Source organism: Anabas testudineus, chromosome 9 (genome assembly GCF_900324465.2).
Source record: "Anabas testudineus chromosome 9, fAnaTes1.2, whole genome shotgun sequence".
NCBI classification, from domain to species: domain Eukaryota; kingdom Metazoa; phylum Chordata; class Actinopteri; order Anabantiformes; family Anabantidae; genus Anabas; species Anabas testudineus.
This window is the reverse complement of record NC_046618.1, coordinates 19,301,921-19,312,569: the sequence shown is the minus strand read 5'-3', so window position 1 is coordinate 19,312,569 and position 10,649 is coordinate 19,301,921. Positions and strand designations below refer to the sequence as shown.

The following is a 10,649-nucleotide window of genomic DNA, read 5'->3' as shown; positions in this document are numbered from 1 at the left end:
ATAAACTAGTTAGCAACCTCGTTGTCATTACAATGATCTGAATATGCTTGTGCTTAACAGAGACAGTATCTGTAACAGGATGGCTAAAACAGACTGCTCATCTGAACTTTCAATAAATATTAATTGAATCTGATGTAGATAGCTGACTTGAGACCACAAATACAACAAGCACCACCAGATGTCACTGTGCGACGTGATTATGTCGTCAAAGAGGCAACTTTTCAAGAGCCTTATCATGTCGCCTATAATAATAAACGCGTACACTACCACACATCTTAAGACAAAGTCCAGTGGGGATGCAACTATCTTAATATTTGATTATTCCAATGATTATTAACCATATAGACTACCTGTCCAAATATGCAATAGTTTTAGGCGTTTATTTCAGCTGCAGTATTGGCAATTAAATTCAATATTTATAATGTTAAAGTCAAACTAGATTGTGTCGTCAACATCATTCAACATTGGTTCCGTGCTGCCGTTGTTTCTCTCGGAATGATATCAGGTGCACCACAACAGGAAGGCGGTACAGTAGTGCAACAGTGACCTGTTAGCCTCCTGTGTGAAACCGAGTATCATTAAATATAATCTTTTCTCTATTGTAACCTGCAGTGTAAGGTTGTTTCGTTGTTACACCACTCTATCCTAGTAACGACAAGTTAATTTCGATACAAATAGGTTGAAATTACTAAGTTTAACTGGAGAATGGATCAAAATTGCTACTTGCTAACGTTAACATTTTTTAGCTGGACCCTTGAGGATAAAGTTAGATTTTAATACAAGTGTGTGTCGTTGTCAATGTGGCTTAATCAGACATACTGTTAGACAGCTGAAAGAGCCACAACTCCGATTCATGAACATAACTGTTTGTGTGCCAGTGTTTCAGTGTAGCACAAAAGAATTGCTTGTTGTTGCAAATCAGTACTGCCATTGTCAGACCATTGTGTATGTATGTGTTTCTGTTTGTGTGTTCAAGGGTGACATTGTGTGAGTGAAAAAGATGTCAGTCTGACCTCAGAGAGACACCATGCTCTCAGCTAAGCTGACTAACCAGGTTACTCTGAACGTCCTGAGGAGGATTCACCATGGACCTTGGTATCCCAGCGTTTACTCCCTCTCAAACTGCTTCCTTCACAAGGAAGGAAGAAGGACTAGACATGATATCCATAAAGAGACCAACATGTTGGGGACAGTATTTTACAGCCACAGAGCAATCCACCCATCAGTCAGGCTACATGAAGTACAGCACTATGGGAGAAGATCATTTGGTTTGTCAGCTGCTACGATTGTGAAGGCAGCACCAGTGCCTGTCCAGCCATACCTTCGACTGATGAGGCTTGACAAACCTATTGGTTTGTACATTTGTTTGTAGTGAAAATCAGATCTTTAAGTTAATATATGATGTGAAGATATTATATAGTAAACCGTATATTGGTCAGTTTTAAAAGATGGTGGTATTAAATGGAAAGGTTTATAGTTTGGTCTAAAGCAGAAGCAAATATCTGATTACTGAAATCCTTTACGATATGTAAAAAATAGTCTTAGATACAAACATTAACGTGGTAATCATCATCAGCAGCAGTTTACATAATCTTGTCTTGTTTGATTTATTTGAGGCCTACTGTGTCTGTGTGTTTGTAGGGACATGGCTTTTGTACCTCCCATGTACATGGAGCATTGCTCTGGCTGCGGACCCTGGATGCCTCCCAGATCTGGGCATGCTAACTCTGTTTGGTACAGGGGCTCTGCTGATGAGAGGAGCAGGCTGCACCATCAATGACATGTGGGATAAGGACTTTGACAAAAAGGTATATGAAACTAATTTATAACTATAAACACTCTAATGACAAGTAGTTTGTGTAATGTAAAGAATTTTGTCTCCCTTCCCTGAAGAGTGGATTTATTGCAGAGCTTTTGTATCAGTATCTGTTTTACTTTGTGCATAATAAACTTTTAAACGAGTTTATAGTCTAGGTCTTATCTGATCCCAATGTCTTCATTGAACCATAAATACAGCATTTACAAAGTCAAAGTCAAACACCCACTAAGTAGCTTTTAATATTGTGTTGCAGTGCCCAGTTTTTATCTCCATCACCATTACTCACATAATCACAAAAACTCTTTACCTACTACTGTATTACAGCTAGAAGTACATAGTCCCATACTTACTGCACTAACTGAAAGTTCTGGTGCAGGTATCCAGAACGGCCACTCGACCAATTGCCTCAGGGGAAATTTCTCAAAGGCAGGCACTTGTCTTCCTGGGAGGTCAGCTTTCACTTGCACTTGGGATTCTCTTGTGTCTCAACTATTATAGGTACCTTTTGGTCTTCATGTTTATATTAGATTTCTATAGTGACTGGTTTAAGACACAGTTAAGTGTGTAGGTGTGTATTTTGCTTGCTGTAATTATTTCACAGAAGCAAGAGATCTATTTTCCATTAATTTTTGTTTACTTTCCAAGTAAAAAAAAGTACTCCATCCACATTAGGCTTCAGCAGTCTGAGTTATCCAATCAAGGGAATTTCTTCCAGTCTTTTTAGTGCAAAATGTACTTTAGACAACAATAACAATGTGTATATGTACGATAGCAAGAAATATGTTACAGCAGACAGATTTGATTGCTTGATGTAGAGTTGTTTCTGGGTTTTATGGTTTTAATGTGTTTGACTCCTGTTTTCTTCCTTCTCACAGCATTGCTTTGGGTGCAGCTTCCCTATCCCTTGTTGTCACCTACCCGCTGATGAAGAGGATCACTTATTGGCCACAGTTTGTATTGGGTATGATCTGTATACAATTATTCTACTATTTTCTCCAGTTAGCAAAACATCAGCAAACATCAGTGTCTCATGTTTCATCTGGTGATTCTATTTAGGCCTCACCTTTAACTGGGGAGCTCTGCTTGGCTGGTCCGCTGTTAAGGGATCCTGTGACTGGTCCGTGTGTCTACCACTGTATTTCTCAGGGGTGATGTGGACATTGATATACGACACAATATATGCACATCAGGTGAGTTCTTACTTATTAGACATGAAAAATTGGAAACTCGTGAAAATTTTCAGAATGTTTGGACACTGATGAAATACAGAAGTGAATGTACAATAAGGAATCTGTTTAGAATTCACCAAATTTAATTTTACACAAAAAAAAAGTCAAATACCATCAGATGCATTTCTAAACTAAGAAGTGGAGACATAATGTCTTATCGATAGCAAACTGTATACTGTAGCATCTTGGCTGTGGATTGCTGGATTTTTGGCACACACCAACATAGAGTTTCAGCCCTTTAATGTCTGTGAACTGTACATGGAATAATGAACCTTTGAAGGAAATCAAATATCTATATGAGTACGTTATAAGCTTTGACTTTGATCATAGGACTACATAGGTGGTGGTATACTGTACTACAGTTACCAGTACTATTTTGGAATGTCTCATATTCTAAAGTAGGATAATAAGAATAGATTGGTTCCGTTGTTCTTACTTTTATTATTAGGATAAGGACGATGACATCAAGGTAGGAGTGAAATCTACAGCACTAAGGTTCCAGGAGCAAACCAAACCATGGCTGAGTGGTTTCACAGTGGCCATGATATCTGGACTGATTGTAGCTGGGGTCAATGCTGAACAGACTGTCCCTTACTACGCTGTAGTGTCCACAGTAGCCATTCACCTAATGCAGCAGGTAAGTAACTAGTGTTGTAACAGTGTAGTTACAGTCACCAACAAAGTGCAGATGTAAATATGAACTTGAATGTCATTCATGGTTTGTTTAATCTCCTTTGTTTTAGATTTATACATTAGACATCAACAAACCAGAGGACTGCTGGAAGAAATTTGTCTCAAATCGAAACCTTGGACTATTGCTATTTTTAGGCATTATTGCTGGCAATTTGTGGAAAGAAAGACGAGAGACGTTGCTACAAAATGCAGAAGCCTCCAGATAAATAAGACAATCAGTGCACACTGTATTTTATTACATTTATGTGACATTACATACACATTGCTGCACATGGTGACGTTTTAAAGAGTGGAACAGTTAGATGTTCTGGAAACTGTGCACATTAAATTAGTCTAAAAACAATCTCAGTTACATTTTGAGATTAAATGAAATAAGGTGTACTGTGGTCTTGTATCATGCTTCAAATCTTTTACCACTAGGGGCAGTGTGATCTCTTTACCACCAGATGAATGTTTGGGCCTAATCAGAAAAAACGAAATATCTAGGTCACTATTTCTTCACGAGTCACTGGTTTAAAATGCTTTTGCATGTGGGCCAGGTAGCATGCACTCACCTTGTGTGAAGTTATTTACTTGAACCTGCCTGCAGTTTGATATAAGGGACTGGTAGGACTGGTCAGTTTTCTCTGAGTACCTGCTGTGGAACCAAAGCAATTTAATAAAGAGGCTAAAAACTCCATAGGCCTGCAGAGGTTGGTAGTTTTTAAGTTAAATGCAATGACTCATGTTAGGAATAGGGACACGTCTTCAAATTAATATTTTACTATTACAGAACAAATCTTGTGCATACATTTACTTAAAATATGAAAAAAATCATTATTCAAGAAACACTTTCTACAGTAAATATCTGGTGGTGTAAAAAAGCCATACAAAAAAATTCTCTTATAATCAAGAGCACACAGCACTATGTATGCTACTGCTTTTCCTAAAGCTAATAAGTGAAGAAATCATACTATTTATTCACATTAAATAAGAGTGTGGGACATGCGGAGTGTGTCCACATGTCTTCCTTAGCAAACTGTGTCAAGCTTGATTAAGATAAGAAGTAGAATTATATTACAAAGTGGGAACAGACCTATGTATGTTACACACAAAAGTCTCAGGCTGGATATATCTCTTAATTCTACAGCTATAACAATACAAGTAATGATCATTTGAGTGTTTATCCAGCATAAACAAGTGTTTAGCAGCTTCCTCCATGTAGAAGAAAGCTTTGGCTGTAAATACTTGTGTATATAGTAGTCTGCTTTCACAGTTGCTGCCCAAGTCAAAAACCCCACAAAGTGGCCAAAGTGTAACCCATGCCACCACAGTGAAAAACCAAATGTCATGAACAACGGGAAACATTTGCACCTCACGTAAACCAGTCTACGCAGCCAAGAAGCTGTTGTGGCATTCCATCGACGGGCAAACTCTGACACGCGAGTCGAGGCTTCAGTGGTCCAGAAGTCTCCATCAGATAGTCCACTCCAGTCTGGGGTGTCTCCTAAGGAACTCCCCCAGAAGCCAAACCCAGCTGCATTACTCAGGCATTCACTGATCCTCCAGTGAGAGTAGTACTGGATCCTCAGAACTAATCCAAGACTCCAGAGCCACAGGATGCCGGAGAGAACAGCAGAGGAATAGGGATCGTACATATATAGTTTTAGAAAACAGACAAGACAATACTTTACCAGCTCCAGCAGTAACACCTGTGTCAGCTTTAGGAATACCACACCCAATGGACTGGGTGGAGGGTTGAGAGTGAGTCCCTCCATGTGGGACACAAATCGACCATATGAGCACAAAGGGCCGCCAAGCAGAGTGGTGAAACTGAAAATGTAGCTGATGAGAGGCAGAGGCGTCACACAGGCGCTTCTTCTGTGTGAAGCTTTTGGCTTTAACGTAACCTTTTTCTCCTGAACGTCCATGGACACTGAGGTGATTCTCTGAGTGAGTAGCATCAAAGAGGAAACCGCCAAAAACAATCTGAAAGTAGAAGAGATGAATAAATGTCTAAAGAGCTGTATCTATTGTATGTTTTTACCTAGAGCATAATAACATCCCAATAACTAGGGTTCAGTTAGCGTTCTGGAGTTTTTGATTAAATCATCAAAGTTAATTGTTAAAAGTTAAAATCAACAGCTGTTAAGTCTCTGAGCAGTTTAATTCTCAGAACTGCTCAGAATGATGCACGTAAAACACTCGATTATGGGTAAAAGCTGCTACTTCTCAGCTTGAGGTGAGATTGTTTTGTGAAATTGAATCTCTTTTCTAAATGTTTGAAAATAAATGGATTTATTCTAAAAATGCAAATGGTTATTTAGATGTTGAGCTGATTGTCACATGGGATTATGCTGTATTTTTGTTACTGTCAACAAATCTCATTAGAAGAACGTCCAACTTGTTAAGCTTGATTCTCAGCCCTGGAGATATGACACCATATCTTTCTTCTTTTCTTTAACGTCACTGATTAATAAAAACAGTGTCCATGTTAAACACAATAATGGAGCCTCATATTGTAGAATCAATTCATTATTGGTTTGACCTTTTTCGCTTTTGTTGAGGATCTCAGTAGACACACCTGATGCTGACAGGCTCGTGCAGGTCATTTTCCCTGTACTGTATGAACAGGTGCCAGAAGGTTTGCCACAACATCTGCATACCAAACACCCAGGCATGGATACAGCTGGAATCCACAGAGCACAAGAGCAGAACAAAGACGAACGCTGAGACGAACAGAAGCGTGCTGTAGACGCCCATTGTGACAACTGCCAGGACACATCCTCCGACAGAAACAAACAGGTACCTGTAGACAGAAATGAATGTTTAAATACAGGCACACCACCCATCAAGGAGTATAAAGGCTCCTGGATGAACTCCCAGTACACTGTGATGTACTCACTAATTACGTGACGCATTTAAATTGTAGATTAGTATATAATAAAACCACTAAATAAATTTATGACTTACCTGTATGTCAAGGACAAATATCCCCATTTAACAAGAAAATAAAACAAAAAAGCAAATGGAAGTGAAAAACACTGGTGCATTAAAAACTGGTGTTGCTCCCACAGCCAGTTGAACAAACCCATCACTGACATTCAGTTTTCACAGACTAAGGAACAAAGAGACTGACAGGAGGTTTGGTTCTGATCCTCTTATTTAACAGGTGAGATACTACTGGCTTTACCTGGCGACTGGACGATGGCAGTCTTTGCCATTCCACCTGTGATCTGCATGACAGTAATTCCTTTTCTTTATCATTATCACATAGTGCTGATAATGTTTTTTTTCCTTTGTTGACCATTATCAGTACTGGTAGCTGTTTGTTGACCCATAGTTCAGCAACTGGAGCAACCAAAATGCCAATTTGATGCTTGCAGATAAAGTACAGCAAATCCAGACGTTTGTTTTTACTTATTTAATACTTTTTTTAAAAAAATACTTTATGCCAGTAAGGATATTTGTCAGTAAGAGATTGTGTGACACTGGAATTTGCCTTGAAGATGACCATTTGTCGTCCAAAAGCTGCTCACGTGAATAAAATGTGGAACTCTAGTGTCCGATCATCAGTCTCATACGATTAATCAGTACAGACAATAAGTTTCCGTTTTGGCCCCATAAACCCTGGGGTGTCATGTTCCCTTTTTGGCTGATCAAAGATTCAATTTTAAGTCAAGGATCTGAATATTTCTTCTACTACAGTTGGTTCCAAAATGACTAACCTTACAATTACAGCAGTAGTTCAGTTACAGCTGTGGTTTATTTATGTGGCTTAAAAACAACAATAGAAAGAAGGTTTAAACAATTACTCTTAAAAACTCTTGGAAAAAAAAAACACATGGGAAGGCAAACAACATTTAAAAATGTTCTCCTAAACCTTGAAAAACCCTTTGCAACATACAGATGATGATAATTTAAATAGTGGCAGGGTCTAAGCCACAGCACCCGGCCTTATATCAATGATTCTACAGTTTTTGTTTGATTCGAGCTGAAAAATGAAAAAACATTTTAACAATACACGTCATTTTACAATTGAGTTCTGTGCTGATTTAAAGCTATTTCGGGCACTGCTAGAAACGACTGCATGACTTTGTGGAAGTGTCTTTACTCAAACGATTTCTGGTTGTAGAACTTGTCCTTGACCTAATTTCAACCAAGCTTCAAGAAGTTTAAACAAAAAACAAAACATTTTATATTTGACTCTTTGGATGTTGTTCAGTTCAGTAATGGGTACAATCCGATGAATGAACAGCATAAAAAGTAGCTGCAGGTTGTTTTCAGTTGCCCCAGTACATAGGAAAAGTCAAAGGTACAGTAAACGGGTTTGACCTGTTAGTCAGTACATTAGTGCCAAGAGCAGAAAACAATGTGGAGCTTTAATAGTGTTGAAACACACAGAGTCACAGGTGATTTCTTTAATATTAACTAGTAAATAAACTTTAACTAATAAGATCAGTTCCTTGCTGTGTCACAAGTATAAACATGTTTTGTTCCCGTTCTAAATTTTTTATGGCTCACTCATGTTTGAAGGCAGCTGCAACGTAATACGTGCCCACCAGAAATCATGACATGAGTTACTGGCAGCCAGAGCAAGTTCGGAGCAGGCAAAGGAGTCACAAACACAAACAAGAGCATGTGCAGTGAAAACAGGGAGTACTGGTGCTCTGGGATGATTTGGTTCACTGACACAATAAAAGGTCAGCTACAGCCGCCTCAGCCAGTGTCCCTGGTTAGTAATAAGTCCCAGGGGTATTTTACACTTCATGACAGAGTTTATAAGGTACTAATACTGAAGTAAAACTACTTACCTAGATATTACTTGACAGTGCATTAGATATTTGATTGTTAAACAGTTTAATATGAATGTGGCTTTTGTCTTTGGGTTTTATTTTTCTAGATTTAGGTGAGAATTTAGCACACCACATATGGTATAATCAACCTTAAACACAGTACAGTATTGCGCAATAAACACAATATTGCATTATTGATGACAAATGATTGATGCAAGGAAGCATTTTATCACATTAACAGTGGGATTAACATTAACACCCGTCTTGACCTGTTTTCTCAAGCAACCTTGATAGCAGCTTTTACATTTCTTAACACCCCGTGTCCTGCCAAGTGTTTCTTCATCCATATGTACTGGAGCTGTTATTGTGGTCCACATCTGGTTTGTCACATGTATCTCAGCCATAAACTTGCCAATGTTTTTCTCCTTCCCGCACACACTGACAGACAGAACAAGTAAACAGCTCTTCACATGCCTGTAGACTACTGTCGGAGAAATAGTTTCAGTGGCAGTAATTTGGTGCAGTATATTATTAAATTTGCAAAGATTTCAAACAAACCTCTATCATGTTATCATTGAAAGGATTTTTTTTTGTAGAATATTGAGGAAATAATTAATTTAATGGGAATACAATTGCAAGAAAAAGTATTTAAACCCTTTGGAATTTCATGGTTTTCTGCATTAATTTGTCACAAAATCTCATCTGATCTGATGAATGACATAAAACAAATGATGGTCTTTCATGTCTTTAACCATAAAAACGTCATAGTGATAGTGGAAAAAGTAAGTGAACCCTTGGAACGTATCATCCCTTCAATCTCTGCAAGCTGCCCAGGCCCGGATGCACCAAAGCAGACCCAAATCATGTTTCCTCCGCCATACACATTTTGCCAAGACTGAGTGTCAATGTGCTCTTTGGCAAACTTCAGGTGTTGAGCAATGCTTTTTAAACTTTTTAGTAAGCAGCAGCTTCCTTTGTGGTGTTCTGTCATAGACACCCTGCTTGTTTAATGTTTTACCTACTGTAGATTCATGAACACAGATGTTAGCCGGTTCCAATGATGCTTTCAAATCTTTGGCTGTCCCTCTGGGTTGTTTCTTTACCTCATTAATGAGTGTTTGTTGTGCTCTTGGGGTCATTTTGACTGGCAGCCCACTTCTTGGTAGAGTAGCCTCAGTCCCAAAGGGTCTCAGTTGTTGGCCTGATTGTAGACTGGTGAATTTCTAGTCTTTGACATCACTTTGTGACCCTTTCCAGCTTTATGTAAATCAACAATTCTTGATCATAGATCCTCTGAAAGCTCCTTTTGGTGAGGTTTTGCTCACATAAGCGTAATCTTTTTGACTCGGTTAGCTCATTATTCCAAGGGTTCACATACTTTTTCCATTGCACTGTGAGGTTTTTATGGTTGTTCTCAATAAAGACATGAAAGATCAGAATTTGATTGGTGTGATTACTTTAGGCACACTGTATTTGTTATCATTCTTGACTTAGATGAAGAACCACAAAAGTCCAAAAGGTTCACTGTACTTTCTGGATGCACTGTAAATGTTTTTGTGGGGGAAATGATGCACAGCAGTATTTCCAATGTCAGCCTGTGTATAACCGAGTCTTCAAAAGTCGGATGTACTTTAAAAGCAGCAGTCACTTTAGGACATTTGGCAGAACTTTTGAATCCTTTAACGCACATGTAGCAATAAAGTTTAATTAGACATAGAGGATAAAAACAAGTTTGCACAACTCTCGGCATTCTGTAGTTTGTCGTGGATGATGGGCACAAATCGGGAATTTTACTGCACCACAATGTGAGTCTGTTGGTTTTGGGGAACTTGTAGACGATTACAAACATCCTTTCATTGAACCTGCACGCTGCCATTTTACTGATCATTAGATAAACGTCACACTGTGCCGCACAGTCTGCTCCGAGCACACCCTGGCGTTGATTAAAGTCTGACTCCTCGGAGTTCAGGGTGGACTTTGAAGCCGAGCATTGTTCCTGAAACACCTGAGCAGCGATCCCTCTGTGTTTTGACCTCGTCTTGTTCAGGCCGGACGTCGGGCACGTGGGAAAGTTTAGCAGCTGTTTGATCGGGGCTCGTCACTACGTCACGCAGCCTCTGCGCTCTGATTGGC

At 39.0% G+C, this 10,649-nt stretch overlaps 2 protein-coding genes across 2 annotated transcripts; one reads left to right on the top strand and one right to left on the bottom strand.

The window, feature by feature from the left end:
* Positions 1 to 511: 511 nt before the first annotated feature.
* On the top strand, positions 512 to 4,410 carry coq2 (coenzyme Q2 4-hydroxybenzoate polyprenyltransferase). The gene is made up of 8 exons (XM_026342315.1): positions 512 to 613; positions 977 to 1,352; positions 1,642 to 1,808; positions 2,196 to 2,317; positions 2,695 to 2,780; positions 2,876 to 3,009; positions 3,497 to 3,685; positions 3,792 to 4,410. Exons 2-8 carry the CDS (start codon positions 1,028 to 1,030, stop codon positions 3,945 to 3,947), a joined length of 1,179 nt encoding a protein of 392 aa, XP_026198100.1. The 5' UTR covers positions 512 to 613; positions 977 to 1,027; the 3' UTR covers positions 3,948 to 4,410.
* A 173-nt stretch (positions 4,411 to 4,583) lies between these two features.
* On the bottom strand, positions 4,584 to 6,987 carry mboat4 (membrane bound O-acyltransferase domain containing 4). The gene is made up of 3 exons (XM_026343047.1): positions 6,914 to 6,987; positions 6,305 to 6,529; positions 4,584 to 5,709 (listed from the first exon to the last, which is right to left on the bottom strand). The coding sequence occupies exons 1-3, from the start codon at positions 6,985 to 6,987 to the stop codon at positions 4,752 to 4,754; spliced, it is 1,257 nt and encodes a 418-aa protein (XP_026198832.1). The 3' UTR covers positions 4,584 to 4,751.
* Positions 6,988 to 10,649: the final 3,662 nt, after the last annotated feature.

Excerpts from the sequence above, each read along its gene's own strand:
- coq2 (XM_026342315.1), top strand. The coding sequence starts at position 1,028 with ATGCTCTCAGCTAAGCTGACTAACCAGGTTACTCTGAACGTCCTGAGG. Across the intron at positions 1,809-2,195 it reads ATAAGGACTTTGACAAAAAG|GTATCCAGAACGGCCACTCG; the intron begins GTATATGAAACT and ends GTTCTGGTGCAG. Across the intron at positions 3,010-3,496 it reads ACACAATATATGCACATCAG|GATAAGGACGATGACATCAA; the intron begins GTGAGTTCTTAC and ends TTTTATTATTAG.
- mboat4 (XM_026343047.1), bottom strand. The coding sequence starts at position 6,987 with ATGATAAAGAAAAGGAATTACTGTCATGCAGATCACAGGTGGAATGGC. Across the intron at positions 6,530-6,913 it reads TGCCATCGTCCAGTCGCCAG|GTACCTGTTTGTTTCTGTCG; the intron begins GTAAAGCCAGTA and ends TTCTGTCTACAG. Across the intron at positions 5,710-6,304 it reads CACGAGCCTGTCAGCATCAG|ATTGTTTTTGGCGGTTTCCT; the intron begins GTGTGTCTACTG and ends TTCTACTTTCAG.